The following is a 25,200-nucleotide window of genomic DNA, read 5'->3' as shown; positions in this document are numbered from 1 at the left end:
TTATCCAGTAGAGGTCGAGGTCGAGTAAGCATGAATCGACGCCCTCTCTCTGCTGTAGCTGACGCCACAAATTTGATATATGATTATCATATTATTTTTCCTCTCCGCTCCTTGGTTTCTCAATATGAAGTTTTCAAGTAAATTTGTGTATTCTTTCCAATTTTTTTTCCTTTTGAAATATGAAGCTTGGGGAAAAAAAAGATTTTGCAGATGAAACTAGGGGAAAAAAAGATTTGTTGTTTTTTTCATTTCACTCCACCTATAAATATTTGTTGTTCATTCATAACACCAATTTTTATATATACTATCACACCAACGTAGAATTGTGGACAATAGAGAAGAAATCAAGAACACATGTCTTTAACATGTTTGAGATTTCGAGAGACTCGTAATTTTGAAATGTAGAGATGACGTTGCTGTTGGGAGATTGAACCATCAAATTCATAATAATACCTTTAACTCACTAAACACAACTTCGTATCATTTCACTCCATAATTGGAGTTTCTTTCATTCATAACAATTTTAACTAAACAAATTCCTTTAACCTTTTTTATATTCCATCACATTGAGTAGGCACAAACGAAATGGTTTCCTCTTGAAGATCATGAACAACCATGAAGTTTTGCTGCTGAAGATTCCCAAATATAGACATGCCACTGGAACTTCCAATGGCCAAGCATAACAACCCGGCCGCAGAATCACCGATCATGTAGTTCTCGCCGGGGAGCTCTAGATCGGCGTCTTTGAAATGGAAAGTCAGCTTCGGAACCTCCACCTTGTTAAAACAAATTCAACATACCTATCTCATTAATTTGAGGCGGGTTTGATATACCTTTTAGTTTAAGCGCGTTTCTTGTTAAACTACTTTTAATATAAATGCTTTTAATCATGCATTTGATTACATTTTGTTACAATATAACAAATTTATTTGGTTGCACTATATGCATTCAAACAACGTTATTCTACTAATCACAAATATATACTTTTCTCTTAGTAGTAAACGATTTTCGGTCAAATACTAATTTAAAATCATAGTTATCCATCAAGTATTTCTTTCTAAAGAGTTTTAAATCAATCTGATTTATGAAACATATTTTTCATTTATTACCAAACATTATCGATTTTTCTTTTAAGAAAGTACTTTTAGTCGTTTAAATAATTACCCCTTAGTAATCCATACACTAAACACGCTCTAAATTAGTAATTTTTCAAAGAAAACACGAACTTTAACGTTCAGGTTTCAATGGTAACTCAACGCACCTGAGTTGCCTCGGAGGGCAATTTGAAGCAGAGGTCGAGGCCACCGGTGCCAGAGTCGTCGACTGGAAGCTTCATCTGAGCAATGAACTCCTTCTTGAGTAGAGTAAAAGCACTTTTGTCAATGTATGTGATTGTTGTACCTGAGTCTATGATCACTCCTCCACTCCCATCATCACGAAGCTCAAAAGTTGGCTGTGGAATGGCCAAATGAGAGCCACCCACAGAGATCCCTTCAAGAGAAAGATAGTAAAAAGAGGGCTGAGAAGGGTTTCTGATCAAAGGGGTCGTTTTGATTTCATCTTGTGATTTTTTGGGCTTCACGTTTGCTAGAGATCCCATCAAGAGTGAGCTTGGCTTTGAGTCATCAATGGGGGTTAAGCAATAAGCAAACTTTTGCTCTTTCAGTTGAGAAACCAACGATAGGGGCCCGCGCCCCAGTCCCACCAGCCCCGCGCCTTGGCTGAACCCATCTCCTTCATTGTCGTCTCCACAACCGAACCCGATCTCCGAGATTGAGACCTGTTTGTGTTAAGAATATATGTACGAAATATTGAGAAAAAATGAGATGTTAGTATTAATTAATCACGTCAACTTGAGTTACGTTCAACGGGTTAAGGCACCTATTTTCAACCAAAATATCGTGAATTCGGATCTTCTTTCCCACACGATGTTGTATTAAAAAAAAATATTCATAATCACTTTGCATTTTCAAATACGACCCATACGATGTTGAAAAAATATCCATAAAATAATTTTAAGTTTTTTTAGTACAACATGTTGGAGGTACACGTTGAGGTTGCTTTGGCAAAATAATTTTAAGTTCAAATCTGATTTTATTTTAAAATATTTATATTTAGAATAAAATAAAATATTTTTGTTATTAAATTTTCAAAATATCTATCTAAATATATGCCTATATTAACATGTTCATGCAGTCTTTGAAGTTATATCATTCCTTTTACTTAAAAATATGTGTTATAATCTTTTGACATCTAAAAGATATAATACTTATCAAAAGAAATAGCAAAATAACGTGAAAACTAAAATGGTTATCTTTAAACAAATTGGAGACTTTGAAAGTTTTGAACTAAAAAGGAAATTTTATGTTTTAAAAAATATTACGTTTGTTTTAATACAATTTCATTAATAAGTCTTTCACTAGTGTTGAAATCATATTTATGAATTTTTAGGCAATTAATTAAGAAACACGAATGAGTTCTTGAAAATTATTCATTTTCTTTTTTAAAATTTTGCCTAGATTTTAAAAATGTTTATAAAGACTATATAAAAAATAGAGGTGAAAATAATATTTTAATGCTTATTTTGTAAAATAGAAAATAGAGAACAAAATGATTATGAGAAAGTTGCAGAAACCAGCAAAGCAATTGAAAAATAATAACAAATCTATCCTAACTCAAGCTCTATTTCTTTTTTCCGGATTTAGCAGTGATTTAACAACCTGATCTTCGCCGGGATCTCCGAACGTGAAGGTCTCGGCACCCAAAAGGCCATGGGTGGAGGAATAATCACCATACGTGTATAAATACTCGCAGCCATCGTTGCTGCATGCCGACGTCGGGAGAGCTCCACAGAGCTCGCTCGAGCAAGAAAGCTTAGAGAAAGAAGAAGATTCTTTTGGGTCGAAAATCGGTGTCGATTGATCGAAACACTGCTGACAAGGTTTACACTGCGTCCATATCAGATCGCTGCCAGTGTCCATGATCGCCGAGAAGCTTTTCGGCGGAGATCCGATTGCCAACTTCATAAGAAACTCGCCGTTTCCAGCCACCACCGGCGCCTGCACTTGGTCTCCCACGGCAGCGCCCCCCGCGGCAGCCAACACCATGGCATTTAGCCTCTGCAGCCTGTTCCTCCCACGCGCCGCCCCTCGCTGCAGCCGCTCGAATCTTGTCAAGTTCTTGACATGATGGTCCACGTGATGAAGCCTCATTCTAAAGCCATTATTCAACAGCTTCTGTTGCTGCAGAGCTCGCCGCGAGAGCGTCGAGCTCGAAACCGTCAAATCGATGAAGAACAACGTAGCCAACACCGCAACAAGGACGATCGGATATCGAACCGAACATAAAGAATCCAACATAGTTACATGCAATGGAAACAATGTACAAAAAAGGGGTAAGGATCAAAGGAAATATGTTCTATGTTCTTGAATTCTGCTTGAAAGAGGAGAATACGAGAGAATATTGAAGGGGTTGGTGAGTAATTCAGGAAGGATATTAGGCAAACCAACTTTGGAAATGAGGGGATAAAGAGTAAGGTTTCAGCTAACTGAGGAAGTCTCTATAATTGGTTGGTTGGTGAGAAGAGAAAAAGAAGAGAGAGAGAGACAAGAGGGATTGTTTGATGGAAACATTACAACAAATGTTTTGTTGGTGTGAGAAGCAACGTTTATCCATGTCGATAAAATGTCCATGTCTCAATTTTATGGGAATATCAATGAAAATATGGATCAATTGTTGATGTTAATAGATATTTCTAAACAATATAAAAAAAAATCATAAAACTATTTAAATTAACAAATAAACATTCACCATTTTTAAACAAATTAAAAATTATTTGTATTAATATTACGAAAATAGTGGGCTCCTTGTCGGTTTGGATCAAATTTTGTCCTCGCCATCATTGAAAAATGAACAACTCATTATTTTAAAAAAAAAAATCTATGTTTTTTCATTTCTCTCTCATAATTGTCAAATATTTAATTAGTGGTGGTGAAGACCAAGCACCGGTAAGAAGCCAGGTATTTTTCTTAACATTATGTTCACATTACTAATATTTTGTTGATATTTTTTAGATTTTAGTTTTTTGCAATACTATAGAAATATTGATTCAACCCTTATGTCGATGTCGAATTCATGGACATATAAAATGTTGATATGTCGACGAAAATTTAGTACTCGAGTGAAGAGTGAGGAGCGGTAAGAGTTGGAAGTCTATCACACGCTTTGATTTGTAATGAAAAATGCCTTCTAGGGTGGGAGTGGGATGGAGTCTTTAACACACTTCTTGTGCATATTGGTTTTATGTCCGCTTTTAACTCCATCATTGTGGGATTATTTCTCTATGGTGGGGTTTTAATATGGTTAAATTACATATTTATTTTAGTCTTTGATTGATTCAATATTGATGGGATATTTCATAATAAATGAAAAAAAACATAAAATATTCCGTTGGTCCTATTTGATTTTGATGTCTATTTAGTTGCTGATGTTTTACTATAGATACTTTTAGTGAAGTTTGATGGTTCTAAATTTTCTGAGTTAAGTTGATTGTTAGTTAATGGATGAAGAAATATTATTGACTTGACAAGTTAAAAAAAATAAAAGAACTACATGGATATTATATATACATTTTTTTTTAATTTTTAAATTATTTATTTTTTGAATAATTACAATATATAGAAATGTTAGGGCTAAATTTATCTTTTTATCCTTAAAATTTTGGTATTCTTTCTAATAAAATTTCAATTTAGTTCCTTTCATACCCTTCTTCACCTTTCTTAGTATGTACCACTAATTATTACAAGTTTCTTGCTGGTGGCCAATTGAAACGACCAGCAAATGAGCTCCATATTCTAATAATTGTCAAACGACATGAAATTATTTGAGATTTGGTCTCCATTAAACTCCCCATCTTCATTAGACCTAAAACCGAAACCCAATTGCTTTGAGAATGAGCAATGCCAACAAAATCAATAGAGCAAAATCCTACGAAAAACAATTCATTTAGATTTGTGGTAACATTTCCATTTTCTGTTTCCTTTTTTAATAAGAAAAATGAAATTCCATATCCCAACACCCGTAGATTCAAGAATTAATAAAATAATGTTTTTATTTATATTTTAGAAAAATTAGAAATGAGAAGAAACAAAAGATTTGTTTTTGTTGTTTCCAAGAATGATAATTTTTCTAACATATGAGATCAATAACTTAGTTTTCTTAATAAAATTTAATAAAATTAAAAACGAGAAACAAGAAACTGAAACATTAAACAGGTACTTAATTTCCCTCCCCATATTCAGTTGACTTGTCAGGACTGAATGAGAGTCGAAAGGTTAGACTAATTAAAACATGTCATTAGCCAAACCACAACTCAACAGTAATCTTCTAATTTCTTATTATCAAAAGTTTGAATATCCCCTCCCACATTTATATCATTCTACAAAATAATAATAATAATAATAATAAATAAAAAGAGCCATTTGTACCATGCTTATCAAAATCTCCGTTGATGTATACCTAATATCACATACAGTTCTCAACATTTTCTGCTTAATTTCTCCCCATTTCTTTTATATATTCTTCATATTCCTTGAGGCATATTTGAATGTTATTTCAAAAAACAAAAATGAGTTTTTAAAAACTACTTTTTTCTAGTTTTCAAAATTCTGACTTACATTTTAAAACCGTTTCCAAAAAATAGGTAACAAAATAAAGAAACCCATAAATGGAGTAGTATTTATAAGCTTAATTTTTAAAACCAATCAAAATAAAAAACAAAATAGTTATCAAACGTGACCTTAGTATTTGTTTCTTAGGTCTGTCTAAGATTAAGTTTTTCTTTCAAAAAGAATTTAAAAAAATATATAGAGAAAATAAATCATTCACATATACATAATATCATTATGGATGTATTATATAAAAGGATACAGGAATGATAAATATACTCTTGAATAGAAGGGTTTATTTCACATTTCTTCTTCACTTTGATTTTTAAATAAACAGACTGCTTTACAATCCAAGCACATTTACCTTGGTAAAATAAATAATAATAATAATTAGCAAGATCATTATCCATGTCCACAGTTTTGACAAAGAAGTCATGTTCAATTTGAATGTTGAATAAATATTTTCAAGACATCTCTCATGTTCATAATTATTTTCCTAGACTCCGGTAAAGCATGTCGTATATAGTTTACAGTTGTTATTTTCTTCGTTGACTCGGGATGCTGTAGATGTATTCAAGATTTTATTTATAGGAATGAAACATATTATGACGACTTTGGACTGGCAAATTATGAGCACTGCCTCTACCTATTACTATTGTACTGGAAATGTAGGGTATCATCTCATGGTCAAAAGTTCGAAATCAAAACTCACTTGTACTCGAGTATGGCACCGGTGTGGTTGAACCCACAGGAGACTTGTACTGACTTCACATTCTCCCCAATGTCGACCATCATAGGTTTCACATAGTCAACATCACTGCCGTGTCCCTGCAATTCAAGCAGAACCCTTATGGCTACACAAGCTGTTTGAGGACAGTTGTAAAATTAGTCCAAGACGAACTGTTGTAGGAATTTATGGAGACCGCTGAGTTCGAAATATGGGGTATGACTAACAACTTTAGACCTCACTTTATAATAATTTTGTTCTTAAAAAATGAGATCGTTTACTGATAATTTCTATGTTTTATTCTCAGACTTTTCGAAACGAAACCCTTTGGCATCTCAATCATATTTGAGACACCAAAAACCATGCTTTTGCAAATTGCTCTAACTTTTTTAAAAAAAAAGTAGACAATGAAGTTTAAAACAGTAGTAGTAACAGATTCATCCTTTATCAATTGAAATTTTGGATACAAAATACTGAAATAGCAACCAAATGGGCCTTACGTAGGAGTGATCTAAAACAGGAAACATTAGCTCAAGATACAAGAGCCCAGTTGAAAATTCATAACTATTTAGATTCTGGTTTTCTGTTTTTGAATATTAAACATGTAAAACATTATTTTCACCTATTTATTTGTCTTGCATCTATTTTCTAAAATTGTTGGCAAAATCTAAGACAAATTTTTAAAACTAAAAAACAAATATTTTTTCAAAAAAACTTATTTTTTTCTATGTAGTTTTAAGAAGGGTGAAAACAAGCATAATTTTTTTCAAAAACAGAAAACTAAAAAGCAAAATGGTTATCAGGGCCTAAACTATTAGAAGTCCAGCAGTTAAACAGTAAGCCTTAAGAAAAGAATTCTATCCAGTAGAACTAAATAACTAGAGAAGTAGTTGTTTAACCATATAACGTATAAATATGTTCAGTGCAGAGATGCAGCAATGCCAGTGCTCTTGTGCCTGTCTTTAGAATTTTCATATGTAATCAGATCGCTTCAAATGAGAACTTATTTTCTAAGAAATCATAATGCAAATGCAGGTTTAAAAAAAAAAAAAGACTCTAGATTTCAAGTAATCACATTCAAATGTCGACCGATTTTTAACAAATCCAGCAGTAAGAAGAATAGAAAAGCAAGAGAAGCAACGTACCAGCTGACCCCCAGACGAATGACCATCCACAGAGAAAGTTCCGTGAGAACCTCCCCAACCCCAAGTGAATATAGCACCACCTGGTTCAATAACAATAAAATAATTGGATCGTTGATTTATTTTTCTTTTTTACAAGAAAATAAAATACAAAAGCACACTAGTAATGTATTAACATATTTGTGTCTCGGATGGAATTTAGCAGCAATCTTCAGCAGGTTCATTTAAAACCAACCCCTTGCATTTCAAGTATAAAATTCATTTACAAATGCTTTGATCCTTTGTTCTTCCAAACTCAATTTTAACTCATCCAATTAGGATTGAGCACAAAGATTCGGTTCCTTTTGATTCAGCATCAAATTTTATGGACTTAATCGCATTGTTTCTTCTAAATTACAGAAAACCCATCACTGCAATACGTATTCAGTTCAAAGAATAGAACGAGAAACAAAGGAGAAAAGGATACGAAAAGGATATAAAAGAGGAATAAAACCAAAAGAAATTGGTTGTATTATTTACAAGTAGATTAATTATACCATCAGTCCACATGTACAATCTCCCTTGAGTATGAGGTGAAGCATAGACAAGAAACCCAACCCTCAAGTAGTGTATTATCAATAACAAAAGGATGGACAGTAGTACGGGCCAAGGATTTTTGGAGATATCCTAAGAGGTCCTAAGTTCAAACCCCTCGGTTTAAAAACTCAATAACTTCAAACTCTTCTTGTCTTTTGAAGCTGGCTTCTTCAATAATTCATGAGGTGGGCCATGAGCATAATGTAAGGAATGGGATCCTAGACATCCTGATTATAAAAAAATAAAGTACCAATGGTGAATATCTATACATAGTAACTCCTCCCTGATGTACCTTCCTATTTACTAAGCCTATGTTGTTGTGACATGGAGAAATAACTAAAGAGAATCAATTGCTTTAATCATAGATGCAAAACTATCATAGTTGCAAGCATTAAGGAGTAGTTTAATTTCATAGAACCATCTTATAATTATTAGTCAGTGTATGGCTTCACCATATCTTAGGTAGTTGAATTTCATAGAACCATCTTATAATTCTTAGGCAGTGAAGGCATACACCTTTTTTATAGTCTGAGAGCAGTAATATAGAGAGTGAGCGAGGGGGAGAGAGGAGAGAAAGTGCCCTATAGAGATATTGAGATATATGATTAGTAACAGCAAAGTCCATTACCCATTAGGTAGGGAATGAAATGAGGCCGTGATTTAAATTACTTGACACAGAAATGGTTGTAATAGCAATGGAATTTATTGTGACGCTTCAAATTCTTTCTAGCATTGTCTAACTTTAGCGAAATCATCAGCTAAATGACAACAGACTTCTTACATGTATCATGAATGGATGCAACATGAGCAAATTGAGTTCTCTTACCCGCTCGTCAATAATTTCTTAAAATCATGATTTTGACCAAGCTTATAATAACATTTATAAAGATATATCATCTTCTTTACGAAAAGTATCCTGTTGATATATGTCCATGTCTAATTTGCTAGGAAATGAAATGTCTATGGTAATTCATTCTAGATAGAGATGCAAGCAGTGAACTTTGCCTTTGGGTAGAGCTTTACATGTAAATATCTATGGCGTCCCATTTTAAAACCAATAAGTAATGAGAGGAGTAGCCTATGTGTATTATAAACTTTTATTAGGTCTATCGTTTCAATGTGGGATCCTTAACATGCCTCCTCAACATGTTGGTTCTTTTGGGCTCACAAATCTTGGCCGGATCCTTTTTTTTTTTTTTTTTTACCGTGATGCTCGTTTGAACTTATTGGATCTAATACCATATCAATATCCGTAGGGTTCCATCTCAAAACTAATTAGTACTAAGAGGAGTAGCTCATGTATATTATAAATACCTTTATTAGGTCTCTTAATCTTTTCAACGTGGGATCCTTAACCACATGAAATAGCAATGATTCAATTTTTGATGTCCATATAACAATTTACACAACATTAATTGGTATTATGTTTAACCATATGGTTTTTGTTTAGACTCGCTGTGAAATTTGAGACTTGTTCCAATCAAGTAATTATTTTCATTTGTTTTTACATCATTTTCCTCTACAAAGACAAAAGAATCTTCACCTAATATGGAAGTCTTCAAGAAATAATAACTTTGAATCTTAAATTTATATTTTCGGAATTTAAAAATTCTTACCTGAGATTGCTGCAGTGTGTTTCCAACCACAAGATACCTGTAGAATATGTTAATCAAACATATTGAACAAAAATGAATAAAAAAATATCACATAAGTCTGATTTATTTTTATGTTTTTCTTTAAAAAAATGGCAATGTCGTGCTGCTCATATATATTATGTGTAATTCTTTTCTTCATTTTGCCCTTTTCAGATCCTAATTTATTTAAGCTAGAAAGCTATTAAGAGGTAGCTTCCAAACTAGAAAAAAAATGAAGTTGTCTCCACAAGGAAAATAAAGGATCAAATCATTCAAGCAGTTCTAGTGGAAGAACGTAAAACTCCAACCTTGCTTACAGGGGACCTCGAAAAAGGACCTTCGACTCTTTCAGGGAGATCAAAGACATTTGTGGACCTGAATAACCCGATATCATGAACACTATATTTTAACTGATGAACCTTAAAGTAGAAAAGAGGTCCAAACTACAAAATATTATTCAAGTGAGGCATACCCATTACCAAGACAACCATTCTCATTTGAACCCCAACTGTACAGGTCTCCAGCTTCTGTAACAAGAAACCAAAAAACGAAGACAACGGTGATCAGAATCTCAAATAACTTCTTTTATATATGGTGTAACAATCATATAGAGTCATCCATCATTAAAAGAAAGGATGAGCAGCCCATTGTGAAAATTAGAACAATCTAATTTCCGAGTTTTATTAATTACATAATCAAGGAAAAATAAAAATTCTAAAACAATGAAAAAAGGATAAAGTTACTTGTCAGGACACACGTGTGATAACCACCACAGGCAACTTCTTCGCAGTTCAAGAGTGTGCTGATAATAGATGGTATTGTTGCCTTGTTTGCCTCATCAAAGCCCTATATCATACCATTGAGAATTTAAATGAAGGTATATTTATCATACAAAGGTAGCTTTACAGGATAATAAAATCGATTTGAATATGAAGTTGGAACTTGCCACTCTGTTCATTGCCCTCTCACCAAATATGAAAACAGCTCCATTTTCTGCTAAATTTGTTGAGCATAAGTAACACTGTGTGCCAACAGAAGCAACATCGAAACAGACATTTACCATTAAAAGAAAAAAAGAAAGAAATGGAGACAACCATCTACACATGCCGAATGCAGCATCCCAGCAGCAATTTGTTTAACCTGTAAAAGAAAAGGTTGAATAAAAAAGAATTGACAACCTAAGGAGGATGAATGGAGGCTCACTATGGAAACATTACCTTAATCCCATCAAGTTCTTTAATTAGCCTGGGTGTATATTCACTACACCAATATACAACTCATAAGAACACAAGAAACAAAGAACACTATGACGCAATATGACATAATATAGATACACATCCATCTAGAATACGGCATATCTAATTCAATACCAGCATTATTATTTCATTGGGTGTTCTAACTAATTTTGTATATTTTATCATATCAATGAAATATGTGTTTATGCCTTATGGGTTTATCCATTTTTGTATATTTCATAATATCAATAAAATATGTGTTTCTCATTTAAAAAATAAAAAATAAAATAAAACTATTTTTGTATAAAAAATTATTTCAATATGTTTACTTTAAAATAAGTCTTTATTATCAAATTTGATTGAAGAACTTTCAAATAATTCTGAAATATGTAAACAGTAAACTAAAATCTCTTCAATTGTTTTTGTTTTCCTTCTGAAAACAAAACTGTATGCTAACACATGAGCAAAGGCCAATCTTGTTTCTTTAAATTCTACACCTATATGTAACCAATCTTATACGGTACTTTTAGATCCAAGACACATACACATGATATCTAATCGCAAAACTTCGAGAAAACTTTCTTCCTCTCTATTCAATCACGTATTGGCCCTCTACTGTAAGTTATTTGTTACATCTGCATTTTATTCTTTCTTTATTATTTAGACATCCTTATTAAGAATAATTCTTGGTATTTTCATCCTTGCACTTGTTATATCCAACATTTTTTTTAACAAGAAATGACTCTTTAATGATATACGAAAAAAGAAATTCTTCTGGGATCAAAACCCACAAAAGGGTGAAAGAAATAAAAAAAGACAAAAAGAAATGAAAAACAAGCTCAACAAGAGCAATACAAACAGAGTCATTAGAAGTGGAAATGCCAATTTCTTCTTTTTTTTTTCTTTTTTTCCAGCGGGGGAAGGGAAAGGGATCGCAGATCAGTATGAACCTAACAGTACCTGGTGCTTTTCAGAAACCCCAAAAGAGTTGACTCATGGCCATGACCCAATCTTCCTGACCGCCCATCTCCCCAACTTAAGACTTCACCTCCATCTAGTGAAGAATATAAAAGGAACATTAAGAGAGATAAAATAATAAATTACAAGTTTATTGACAAAACATGAAAATGGTAAAACTACGTGTATAAAATGTGGTAGGATATTTATACCAGTAACAGCCATTGAATGATCTGAACCTAAAGCAGCCCTCTTAATTACAATGCCGTCTAAGCTATCTACTTTAGTAGGTAGGTGTACCGCTTTTGCTGATCCTGTAATACAGCAGTACAACCAAGTTTGTGAGGATAAAATAGTATCACATTCCATGTAATGTAATGAAAGTAATACTAAGAGAAAGACCAACTACAAAATAGAAATAGAAAAGAAAATTACTTAGTTGTAACATAATTATATATTCAGACTAGTAAGAAACTTGTAGATGTGATCATTCTCATCCTCTACTGCTTTCTTAGGATGATGGTAAATTTTTAGGTGAGTCCACTCATATGTACTGAAAAGATCAAGGTCCTACCAAATACTCTTCAAAATTTCAACATTTAGAGACTGTAAGGCTTGCTCAAATTTATCCTAGTTTCAGAGTCAGCTCAAAGACTATGACTAATTGCCTAGATCTTATCCACATTATCCTCATGGGAAAATTGGGACTCTTCATCCTCCTCTTGGACATCAAAACTAGAAGAGGTCTCAAAGATTCTGAGTTTGATGAACTTGTAGCTTTACTATCTCATTTGAGATCAGTGTCCATTACTGTGGGGGAAGATAAACTACTTTTGAATCTTGAGGCCTCAAAGAATTTTTCAGTAAACTCCTTATACTCCCATCTTACAAAAGGGACCCCTCTTCCAAAGGCTTTATTCTCGGGTCTGTGGAAATCTTCTTGCCCAAAAAAGGTTAATATTCTTTCTTGGATTATCCTAAATGGGCATTTGAAAACAGCAGATACTTTGCAAAGAAAGATGGCCAACTTCCAGTTACAGCCTTCAGTCTGTTGCCTTTGTTATTCTAACAGTGAGACACAAGATCATATCTTCTTCCATTGCCCTTTTGCATCAAGCTGCTGGTCGGCTCTTTTCCAGCTGTTCAATTTATCTTGGGTCTTCTCGGTCGACACCAAAAGCAACATCCAGCAGCTATTCTTTTATACTTTCTCCTTCCCGAAGGCCCAATCTCTTTGGGTTAATGCTATCAAAGCCATTATTTCAGAGTTATGGTTACCAACGTATTTTCCATGACAAGAAGAAAGACCGTTTCGAATGTTTCGAGCTTGCCAAATTTAAAGCCTCCCAATGGTGTGCCTTCTCGGATTTGTTCTCAAGCTATTCTTCATCCACCATCTACAGCAATTGGGAAGCTTTTCTTTCTCTTTAGGTTCTGTATTTTACTTTCTACTTTTTATCTCTTTTTCACTCCTTTTGGGGTTTGTATCTTTGAGCATTGTATGGTTTTTCATTAATCAATGAAAAATCTCGTTTCTTGTTCAAAAAAATAAACAAATATAACAAGACCACAATCATACAAAGGAAAGCAAACAATGGCAACAACTAACGAACGAGGAGCAAGCTAGACAAGTCAATGATGCCAAACAATGCCAAGGGACAAAAACGGACAGATAGGTATAGCGTATAGATCTAATGGCGAGATGCAAACAGGTCTAGGGCACAAAAAAGGTAAGTGTCAAATGAATCCCACCAAAGGAAGAGTTGTGAGAACAGATCTGGAAAACTAAGGTGTGACCACAACTGTGCCAGTAGAACTGCAAACAAACTAGGTCAGAACGCGCAAACAAACCTCCACCTTGCCAAAAAAACCTACATACTCGGGTTCGCCGGAGGAACAGTATGGATGAATGATGATTTAGGCAGCTAGGGCCTACCCTGATACCAACTAACTTTGAGAAATATAAAAAGTAGTCTATTTCATATTAGGAAATCAATACAAGGTTCCCACAAGGGAAAAACCAACAGCGAAAGAAGAAAGAAAATTACAGAAAATAATGCTAGCATAATCATTGGCATAATTATAGATAGGTTATATATGGACAAGTTAAATTTATCATCATTAATATTTACTAAGAAAAGGGGAAAATTCCAACGGTACATCTGAATAATTAATTCATTGCTCATGTCTAACAACCACTACTTGAAAAACTTTAATTTGCAAATGAGGTCACTAGATTTTCAAAACTATACAGTGCAAGAAAGATATTTTCAGGATCTAGTGCTTACTCTTTCCAAGACCAAGCTGTCCACTTGAATTCATCCCCCACATATACAACTCTCCATCAGCTAAAAAAAAATAAAATAGAAAATCAACAAAGAAAGCTTGAGAAAAAACTAATTATATAATCCCTCCTTTACATCAAAAACTCAAGTGGTTAAGGCATATATCCTCAACCAAAAGTTCGGTCGAATCCCACCACCACTTTTTGTTGAACTCAACCAAAAAATAAATAAATAAATAAAATGGAGGAAGAAGAAAACCATTTGGCTTTAAAGGCATATTTTACATTACCTAGATGATTTTATCTGAAGGGTATCAATGAATGTTATGCAAGAGCTTAATTGTAACAGTAAATTCTTTATATTTGGTATTTTCTTTTAATATTCCAATCAAGTATACAAAAGAGAACAATTTAAAATATATATTGAGAGAGAGATATATACATATATACATAGGAATTACGATTACCTAAAAAAAAAAGAAATGAACTCTTCAATTTACATGAGTTAAACAAAAAAATAAATAATACACATGCTATAGCACTATTACAGACGTATTACAACTGGAAATCAATAAAAAAATACAGCCAATAACCTGAAAATGTGCCATGAGGCAATTAGGTCCTTCTAGCTCACTGGCTATGGCATTTCCCTTTAGAGTCTAAACTTTATGGCATAGGATCACTGTGAGCAAATATGGGGCTCGACCTTCTGAGTGGGCACTAATCCATGGGGCTATAGGCACGTGTAGGGATACTTGAAAAGCCATCTTTTGGGGTTATATTTCTTTTTCTAAGTTTGTTGAGGTGTAAGTTAGTAAATCGACATATCCATGTTTATAGGAAGATTGTTGGTTAGGATAATGGAGGATCACCCTTTGCATTCTTCTCCCTCATCTTTATTCTTTATCTTCTTTGAAATTTTCCTATACCACCCCCTATTATTCTTGATTTGGAGGATTCTACTTCCTTTGATTTTGATTTTATACGTCCGCTTTAGCATATAGCAATTAGATGACTTCTTTGAAAAGTCCAGCGAGATAGAAAGTAGAAACCAAAGAATTTTCCATGCAAAATTAAAAACCAAGGAGGTTTGGGACCATAGTTTTTGAAGGCCTCCATTTAAAGCTTCTTCGCATTAAATTTCTTGTACTATAGTTCTTTCTTATATTAATCCATTGGGAGAATTGTTTTTAATCTCTCACCTTCGGGTTGATTTCTCATCACCTTTTTTGTCTTTTTTCAATTCTATTATTAGAAAAAAAAATATTTTACTTCATTTTAGTAGTATTACTAGACAGGGGACCAGCCTTTTCTCTGAAATTGATATTGTTAACGAGTTTCTTTCTTTCTTCTCACAGCTCTACACTAAAGAAGCTGATTGCAGAACTCTCCCTCCTTCCTTGTCATGGGATCCCATCGATGCACATCAAAAACATTTGCTGAAGAGGCATTTACTGAACTTGAAGTTTGGACTGCCATTTGTGATCTAGGCACCAACAGATCTTCGGGCCCCGATGGCTACACCGCTGAATTCTTTAAAAAATTTTGGAACATTCTCAAGCCCGATATTATGAGAGTGTTCCAAGACTTTTTTGTGAATGGAGTTATCAATGCTAGCCTCAACGAAACTTTTATTTGTCTCATCCCAAAGAAGTTGGATGCTTGTTCAGTGGGCGACTACAGACCCATCAGCCTCACTACTTGCTTATACAAAATTGTGGCTCGGGTCCTCTCTTCTAGACTCAAGCAAGTCCTCCCATCCACCATATCGGAGCAACAATCGGCTTTTGTTGAAGGGAGACAAATCCTTGATACATCCCTAATAGCCAACGAAGTCATAGAAGAGTGGAAAAGGAAAAAGCATAAAGGGGTAGTGATCAAACTTCCTCTTCATTTTGGTGGTTGACTGTCTCAGCCGTCTCCTTACACAAGCCGCTGACATGGGGTTAATTAAGGGTGCCATGATGGGAAGTGAGCCTCTCCATATACATCATCTTCAATTTGCCGATGATACTATTCTCTTCTCCATAGATGATGATGAGGCCATCAAAAACCTCTTCCATATTGTCAAGACATTTGAGAAATCATCAGGGTTAAACATAAACCTTTCCAAATCGGAGGTTCTTGGCATCAATTTGGAAAGGGACCGGATCCTTTCCATTGCTGAATCACCCGGATGTAAAGTAAGTAATTGGCCAAACTCCTACTTGGGCCTTCCCCTCAACGCTAACCCGAACTCTATGGCATTTTGGACTCCCATGCTCGAGAAGATAGAAAGGAGACTTCATTCGTGGCAAAATACCTATGTTTCAAAAGGGGGTCGTCACACATTGATTCAAGCTACACTCTCCAACTTACCTACTTACTATCTTTCTCTTTTTGCTTTGCCAAATAGGGTTGCCATGGCCATTGAGAAGGTGTACAGGAATTTTCTTTGGAGAGGCAGTGATGATTCATCTTCCATGCACTTGGTTCCCTATTGATCAAGGAGGCCTCGGCCTTCACAAAATGCGTGACAAGAACCGTTGCTAAATGGATTTTGAGATTCCATACAGAGAAAACAGCCCTTTGGAGAAGAGCCATAGAAGCAAAGTATACAACAGAAGCTTTTAACACCAAGCCGGGCTCCAAAGCCATCAACTTTGCTCACGGAACATGGAGGAACATCTACAAACAGAGACACCTCATTTATGAAAGAACCTCCATCCAAGTCAGAGACAGAGCTTCTACATCCTTTTGGTACGATCAGTGGCTTTTTGATTCAACATTGGCTTCAACCTTCCCCCGCCTTTATGCCCTTTCCCTCCGAAAAACAGCTTCTGTCAAACAGATTTGGAATTCAAATCTTCGTTTTTGGGACATGGGTTATAGAAGACTACTTAAGGATGAAGAAATAAGTTATTGGGCTTTGCTATCAAGCAAGCTTGAAATCACTTACCTCCATACTGGTGAAGATACATGGAATTGGCCATTGGACAGTAAAGGTACTTTCTCCACCAAATCTCTGCTCTCCGACATTGCCCCAAAGGAATCTTATCTTCCCTAGCCAATTACCAAAGCCATTTGGGGTGACACCTACCCAAAAGGAACAAAATTCTTCATATGGGAACTCCCCCATAAAGGTATCAATACAGCCGACAGATTGCAAAGGAGGCTGCCTTTCATCTCTCTCTCACCGTCTTGGTGCATCCTCTGCAAAACAGATGGGGAATCTCCCTCCCACCTCTTCCACACATGCAACTTGGCCCGACTTTTTTGGAATAAGATCCTTCTAGCTTTCGATTGATCAATCGCCTTGCCTCTTGATATCCTCGACCTCATCTCACTTGTCCTTGTGGGACACCCCTTCAAGAAAGCAAAGGAAACTATTGGAAGCATCTCATTCGTGCCTTTCTATGGATTTTTTGGAATGAAAGGAATCATAGGCTCTTCCTAGATAAAGAGCTACCTTTCAACACTCTTTTAATAGCATTCTTTTTACTGCTATGTCTTGGTGTAAATCGTCCCCTTATTTTCACTCATATAGTTTGACCTCTCTTTTAACCAATTGGAGGTGTTTTCTGTAACTCCACTGGTCTTTTGTGGGATTTTCTTTCCCCTTCTGTAATTTCACCTATCAATAAAATTGTTTCTTATCTAAAAAAAATTTTTAGTAGTATAGTTTAACTTGAATAAAGTTAGATATCACTCACAATCTAGCACATTTTCTGAACAAAATCTTCAAATCACAAGTTAGATGGCTAGAAGCATAAATAATGTGCATAACTTATTTTTCATGGAAGATAAAGATAGAGGCAAATGGTTAATGCTATATGCTTAAGGTAGCATAACATTGAACTTGAACTTAAACGATAAAGGTTTAATACAGACTAATAATTCGCAAGGAATTTGAAGAAACATAGAAGAAAATAGGCACCATCACTCAAAAACTCATTCCTTATTATTACTTCAAGTGGAAGAAGACAAATAGTTTTCTCTTTTTTTCTTAATTCTTGAAAGATAACAAAATTGTTTAATGAGAGAAATTACAAGAGGAAGAAGATGAGATATCCATATCTTCATCAGAGAAAAAAGAAAATAACAAAAAGCCATCTCAAGTACGCAAATTCAAGTGTGTTTTCAAAATCCATATGTTTTACCTTCCTGGACCTATAAAAGAGAAAAATACTGAGCAATTCCAAATCTTAATATATATCTGAAAAATAGAAGCGTTCCTTTCAACTAAACTACCCAACAAAGAGTTAAATTACGATAATTCTTCCTATTCAATAAAGTTAATTCATTTTTGTTCTAACATCTTCAACAAGTTACTGCCAAGGAGCTTTAGCTAACTAATACATATTACTTCTAAACGAAGTTAATGCTTTCATTGTAATCATCACTCAGATCAAATGGACTACGAAGCAAACCTGTAACAACACAGGAGTGATTATAACCAGCTGAGATATGCACAGCTTCTTTCTGAATTTTAACCTCAACAGGCTCCTGCATTAAAATGCCATGCTGATAATCAACGTGTCTTTATAAAAATATATACATATACAAGAAAGACCCGGAAACATGAAAGGGGCAATAAAATAACTCCACAGAAGAAAAAGGATACAAAGATAAAGCTCAGACAAAAACTACAGGATCAATCATTGCTTCAGAGTGGACAAAATTTAGCTACCAAAAACTATCACATGTAGATAATGACGATTGAAGTGTGAGATATCATACCGTAGAATAGCTTTTGTCATCTGATATGCCCAGCTGCCCAAAATTATTAAGACCAGTAGCATAAACACGTCCAGATTCTGCCAAAGGAGGGGGACAATTCGTGAGCCTTTACTCGAACACAGCTGACATCTTCACAATTCACCAAATAGATACATAACATTGTCAAAATCAAGAAGCTCAAAACAAAAACAAAAATGGAACGGGAGTATATATAACGAGCTTGGGCAGCAGGAGAACGAAATGAAATGACAACATTATGAACCTTAATATAACCACTTTCATTCCCATCCCATGGTCAATCTCAAAAAGGAAAATTCAAAATTGCAAAGATCCGAAGAAAGGAAGTTTAGGACCTGTTAAGAACAGAGTGTGAGCGCCACCACACGCAATATCCTTGAGTGTTTCGTGTTCAAAGGCAGAACACGCAACAGGTCTCCATTGAGAATCCAAAGTCCCAAGGCCGAGCCTCCCGAAATCGCCATTCCCCCACACCGCGGCAAACCTCTTCCCGGAATTGCTCGACAACCGTCGGCTTCTCCTTCTCCAGGTTTCCGAATTGAAACCGATTATGAACTCCGCGAAACGCCTTCTGCTGAGCATAACTTTTCAAGTATCAATTTCTGTGACCAACGATTCTTCCGAATGTGAAGATCCACATGAACTGCGGGAGATTCATATGGATCTCTTAAATTACAGTTCCAGATTTCGGCAATTATGGTGAAGAAGAGTAGGATTGAAGAAAAATGGGCTTTGATCGGTGGCCAGGAATCGTGCTACGTCTTCCGCTAGCAGCAGAAGGCAGAATCGGTTGGAAAATTGCGAGCTCTTAGTTTAAAAAATTAAGGTTGAAATATTTTGATTTATTTTATTCCTGGTTTTAAAATATTTATTTCAGTCCGTATTTTAAAAAGTAAGAATCTCAGTTCTTCAATTTTATTTTCGATTTTGTATTAAATGATTTTCATTAAGTGTAGAATTTATATTAAAATTTTACAATTAAAGACTAAAATAGTCACCTTTAAAAATATATAGATTGAAACGAACATTTTAAAAGTATAGAGACCAAAACAAATTAAAGTTGAAAATATATAAATCAAAATGAACCAAAAATAAAGTACATAGACCAAAATAATACTTAGTTAAATTACATCCAACTTTAAAAATGTCTAATATTCGATTCTTATTTATTACAAATATTACAGTAATTATGTGGTACATATTACAATAATGGCATGTACGTTTGTTAAAGAATAACTTAATTTTGTAGTTAAAAAAAAAAAGAAAAAAAGAAGAAGAAGAAGAAGAATGACTTAACTTAAATAGTCTTGTATAACTCAACCACACTAGCATGCAACCTCTACTTGCACGAACTAGAACATATTTGTTAATGATTTTAGAACTCTAGTGTAAGTGTATAGCAATTGCAAGATCGTATTTATAAGGATTGAGTAACTAAAATACTCCAACTTTTACTCAATAAGTGGTAACCGATAATTGTATTTTTGATTATAAACTAAAGTGCGAATGATTATGAAACTGCTTATACTAACATAAATAAAGAACGACTAGAAAATAGATTATCAACCACATGTAAAAAGGCAGGAGTTGTGTCTCATTTGCTATAATATCTTGGGTTTTGTGCCATAAACTCGTGGTTTGTATTGTGCACAAATTATTTATTCAATAAAATAATAGTTATTTTATTTGCATAACTCAAAATCCAATAAACAAACATCCAAGGTTATTTGGTGTAATTTGAACAGTATGTGGTCGACATACAGGTGGATCATATTCTAGTAATAACCTAAAAAATCTATAGTATATAGATAATGTTGGGTACCTTATCAAAGTGAAACTATGGATACAACCTACTTTGTAATAGTTACAAATGATTTGATGCAAATCGTTCATGTGAAGACATGTGAATGAGGTATCCTATACAATGAATTTGTATAAGACTAGACCGCGAAATAATTAATCTCACTCTGTAACACTGTTGGTTGACGAGATTAATATTTCATAGGGTAACCATATGTAACACGATCTTAATTCTGAGCGAGTTATGGACTCCTGCCTATGAGGGATCGTCTTTTAATTTGTATAAGTGAGAGTCGCATGAGTTGCGACTCAATAAGCCTTCCATTTTGGGACGAGACTGAGTGGGAAGCTGAAAACATAGCTACGAAAGATAGAATTCACTCATTGCCCTATTTAGGGAAAGTAGATGAGTTGTTCCCTTAAGTGTTGACTCCGATGTTGAACATTGGGGTTCCACCCTCTCATTGACCTGAAAAGAATTTAGTTTATAGTTGGACCATAAACAGATTGTTCATTATAGGATCAGTGATACTGGAGGAGTGATAAGTTAATTACAAGGGTAAAACGGTAATTTGACCTAGCTGTAATTATAGATGATTTGTGAAGGATTGACTTACTTGTAATGGTTATATCCATGAAAGCAACATGTTCTATAATGTACACGAGTGCAACTATGATTCTTTAGTAGAGTGTCCATAGTTAATGAATGTTGATTAATTTAATTAATGAGTTTAATTAATTAATCTCAGGTCATTGAAGCTTATAATTTGTAGGTCCATTAGGTCCCCTTACTCGCTCAATACAATGAGGATCAAGAGTTTTTTAAAGAATTTGAAGTGTTTAAATTATATAAGGGAATGTAACAATGTGTATATAGATACATTATAATTTTGAATAAGATTTGAAATTAAACCCTATAATATGAAAGATATATTTGAATAAGATTCAAAATAATAATTAATGCGAATTGAATTCATATTAAAACTATAGGTGAAAATTTATTTGAATATGATTCAAAGTAAAACTATAGGTTTTAAGGGAGAGATGTATTTGAATTCGATTCAAAATAAAGGTGTTTAATTAAATATATGGTATTTAATTAAGGTTAATTAATTAACCAATATTATTTATTAATTATTTAATTTAATAAATATTTCATTAATAAATATTATTTAATTTAATTATTATTTAATTAATAAATAAATATTATTTTTAGTTTAATTTAATTAAATAACTCCTCTACATTTTTTAAGGGAGGTGGGAGAAGTGACGAGGTGGGGAGAACTCCCCATTGTTAAATGTAGAAACACTTTGTGTTCGAAAAAAAATTGGCTTCCTCTCTCTCTAAAAAAAAGCTCTTCCATTTACTACAGGGTGTAAAAATTCTCCATGAGAAACTTTGCTTTCAAAAGGTTCCCACATAATCGATCCTTGCCAAAGAATAACTGGGAAGATCTGTTGGAGGAGTTGATTGCTATGTTTCTACAGAGGTTCTTCAAGGTAATTCTTTCACCTTTAGTGTTTATTCTCTTTTTATCTGTATTTTTCAAAAGGAAAAATCAAAGTATTGCGTTCGCATGCTTCCGCTGTGGGATTCGATCCCTTAAGTTATTAATCGATGTTCTAGCAATGAATTTGTTGTAGCTGCTAGCAAACATACATGATATCTTTTTAGATTATCCAGATTTTTCATAAACCAAACTCCCGTCTAGATTAAGAACTTTATTATGCGAGGCTTATCTCTAAGTACCCATGCTCCATGCTAAAAGATGGAACTAATATAGATTAAAGCCTTCCCCACCTATTACAATCTTTTGAAGGCTAACAAGGTGCTAGTTCAAACATGGTGATCATTCATCTTGAACTTTTAGAAAATAAACACAACTTTAATAAAGCAAAACAAATTCATAAGCTAAAAAATCAATCTTTGCTTGTAAACAAAGGTTCATAACCCATCCATGAGTTTAGCTCAACAATAAGATGAAAATACAAAACCCATTTCAAATTAGATAAAATGGGGGAAGAAAAGAATGAGAAACAAGGTATTATGCACTAAGTCAACTGCTCTAGCCCCACTGTTGTCGTCTTCCTTGGGTCACTCTCCAAAATAGAAGGAATCTTCACCTCTTTTCGACCTCATACTTCTCTCGAGATTGATGAATAATTGAGGCAGCCTCCTCTTCAAGCATTTATAGCAACCCTCCTTAATTTCAAGGCAACAACTCAAGCGCATATTGGGTCCAGTGAAAATTAGGCGATTTAACTTTTACTAAAATATTTCTTCAGGCAAAAAGCTCACTTTTAGTGGTAGCTCAAATACTCTAGCATCAGAGAAACAAACCATCTTAAATGAGTACATTTTCTTATAAATTCCCACATTAGCACAGAATATGATTAACCCCCAAATATTCAATTTATAGTTGTGAAACATTTCTAAATAGAGCTACATCATTCAAAAACGTCTCTACCCAAGACACTTTTCACCTAAAATAACTCTCTTATGGAGAGTTTTCATTTTTTCAAAGATGGTGAGTGACAACGACCAAAATCGCCACAAAATCGAAAGCAAACAACCAAGATCGAAAACAAGAGTAAAGGAAGAGGGACTGCAGAAGAAGAAGATAAATAAAATAAGAGAAGATAAAGGAAAAATGAAAAGGCAATCAGGGGCATAACTGTAAATTGCATATTCCTTGATTTTTCTAAAAAGTGTTTTCATATTTCAAATGTTAGGTTTGTTTTGTAAACTCAAAATATTTCGGGTCAGAATGGTCAATTTTCCAATATATATTATGCTAACTCAATTGCCAAGTAAGCATATTTAAAAGTCCAATAAATTTGTCATATTAGTTAATGAAAGTCTAGGGGGCTTGGATTTATAGTGGAGGGACAAAATTGACCTATTCCTTGAAACTCATTGGCTAAAGTGCATGTTTTGAAAACTCAGTGACTAATGTATTAGTGAAACTCAAATGAGAAAAAAGTAAATTTTTCTAGAAATAATTTGTATTATATATTTAATTAAAAATAAAATTACAATAACCACTCTAATCTTGTGAAATTTTTGCATTTAAGCTCCCATTTGTATGTAATATTCTAAAAAAAAATGTAAGATTTAATTTCAACAATTCTGGGTAGGTTGGAGGTTGTATTTCTGGTATTGAAAGTTTGAAAATTTTATTGTAATAGCTTTGGTTGGAGGTACATTGGCAGAAGATGACTGGGCATGGAAGGTGACACGTGGCTCATAGATCCTGGAGAGGATTAACCCAAGTATGCACATCTCGGCTCATCCATTTGACCGAGCCGAAGCCTTTCGGCGACCGAGCCGAACAAGCTTCCTTATGATCTCGTTCCCATTTCATTGGTTGAACCGATTTGCTTACCTCAGCTCGGTCACATCTCCAACACACTCCACGACAACACGCCGCGTTTTACGGTAACCTTAAAGAGTCGTTAGAGGTCTTGTCGGGAACGTTGTCGGGGTCTTCGCCTGTAAATAGAACCATTTCGTTCATTTAGAGGTACCCGAACATTTCGATTCTCTCTCGATTTAGTTCGGACTTTCACTGACTTTGACATCGAAGTGCTCACTCTATTTTGAAGGTCTTCTACGTGACATTCGAAACTCACTGTTCGGCTCATTAACGCCCATCCCATGTTCGTGGAGTTGGTGAATTTCTTGATTAACAGTTATGAGTTGCTTTCTGAAAATTTTCTTTAAACTTTGTTTTCCTCACAAAAAATTTTTTTCTGATGAGAAACATGTTTAAAAATAATGAATTTAAGTTGAGGTACTCATACTCAAAATCTTGGTGTTGGAAAAGGAACTCCTTTGACAAGCGAACCTCTATTACACAAGCACTGAAACCCAAATAGTAAATTACTCAAAGAAAAAGTTAGAAGCAGATTATGTCTTTAAATAAAGAATCTAGAAGCCAGGATTGAATTCTACCGTAAGGTCAAAACACTGCACAAGTTTGATGATCAATAAAACTTGAATATTTTAAGGTGTGCAAGTTTGATGATCAATAAAACTTGAATGTTTTAAGATTTGCTATGCACAGTATTTACATCAATAAGGGGATTCAATGCTCTCTGCAATTGAGTGTCCAAAACACCGAACTTTTATTTCACTAAAAATTGTTAAAGCTTACTCGAGGAAGGTTTTAAATAGTCATGGCATAATCAACAAATAACGGAAATAACGAAAAAATAATTAAGGTAAAAATTCCTAATTAAAAGCGAAAATAAATAATTTCTCTAACTTAAAATTGGATCAAATTCTTTCCAATTCTATTGAGGAAGTTCATGGAAAGAAATACAATCAAATGTTCCTAAACAAAAAAGGCAGAGATTTGCAAAGATAGCGGGTTGGCAGTAGTGCATGGGTTGCATGTAGGGGCAGGCGGAAGGCGCTGGGCAAGTGAGAAGCAGGAGGG

The 25,200-nt window shown here is 34.2% G+C and overlaps 2 protein-coding genes across 4 annotated transcripts; both read right to left on the bottom strand.

Annotated features, from left to right (window-relative positions):
• Nucleotides 1-223: 223 nt before the first annotated feature.
• LOC111022058 (Eukaryotic aspartyl protease family protein) lies at nt 224-3,544 on the bottom strand. Its single transcript, XM_022299218.2, has 3 exons — nt 2,721-3,544; nt 1,262-1,780; nt 224-776 (listed from the first exon to the last, which is right to left on the bottom strand). The coding sequence occupies exons 1-3, from the start codon at nt 3,357-3,359 to the stop codon at nt 552-554; spliced, it is 1,383 nt and encodes a 460-aa protein (XP_022154910.1). The 5' UTR covers nt 3,360-3,544; the 3' UTR covers nt 224-551.
• A 2,403-nt stretch (nt 3,545-5,947) lies between these two features.
• RUG1 (Regulator of chromosome condensation (RCC1) family protein) lies at nt 5,948-19,783 on the bottom strand. 3 transcript variants are annotated; one of them, XM_022299220.2, is made up of 15 exons: nt 19,294-19,779; nt 18,941-19,017; nt 18,631-18,706; nt 14,226-14,285; nt 12,150-12,251; nt 11,941-12,034; nt 10,963-11,005; nt 10,840-10,885; nt 10,692-10,738; nt 10,489-10,591; nt 10,218-10,272; nt 10,054-10,120; nt 9,728-9,764; nt 7,539-7,618; nt 5,948-6,494 (listed from the first exon to the last, which is right to left on the bottom strand). In XM_022299220.2, the coding sequence occupies exons 1-15, from the start codon at nt 19,538-19,540 to the stop codon at nt 6,375-6,377; spliced, it is 1,254 nt and encodes a 417-aa protein (XP_022154912.1). In that variant the 5' UTR covers nt 19,541-19,779; the 3' UTR covers nt 5,948-6,374. The 3 variants fall into 3 exon arrangements, 2 of the variants coding, with proteins under 2 accessions (XP_022154912.1, XP_022154913.1); XR_015789251.1 differs by having other exon boundaries at nt 6,471-6,494; nt 10,225-10,272; nt 19,294-19,783; XM_022299221.2 differs by lacking the exon at nt 14,226-14,285 and having other exon boundaries at nt 19,294-19,780.
• Nucleotides 19,784-25,200: the final 5,417 nt, after the last annotated feature.

This window comes from Momordica charantia (assembly GCF_013281855.1).
Source record: "Momordica charantia cultivar OHB3-1 chromosome 1 unlocalized genomic scaffold, Mcharantia_2.0 BLBB01000001.1, whole genome shotgun sequence".
Taxonomy (NCBI): Eukaryota; Viridiplantae; Streptophyta; class Magnoliopsida; order Cucurbitales; family Cucurbitaceae; genus Momordica; species Momordica charantia.
The sequence above is the reverse complement of the archived record's forward strand: the minus strand, read 5'-3'. Positions and strand labels throughout refer to the sequence as shown.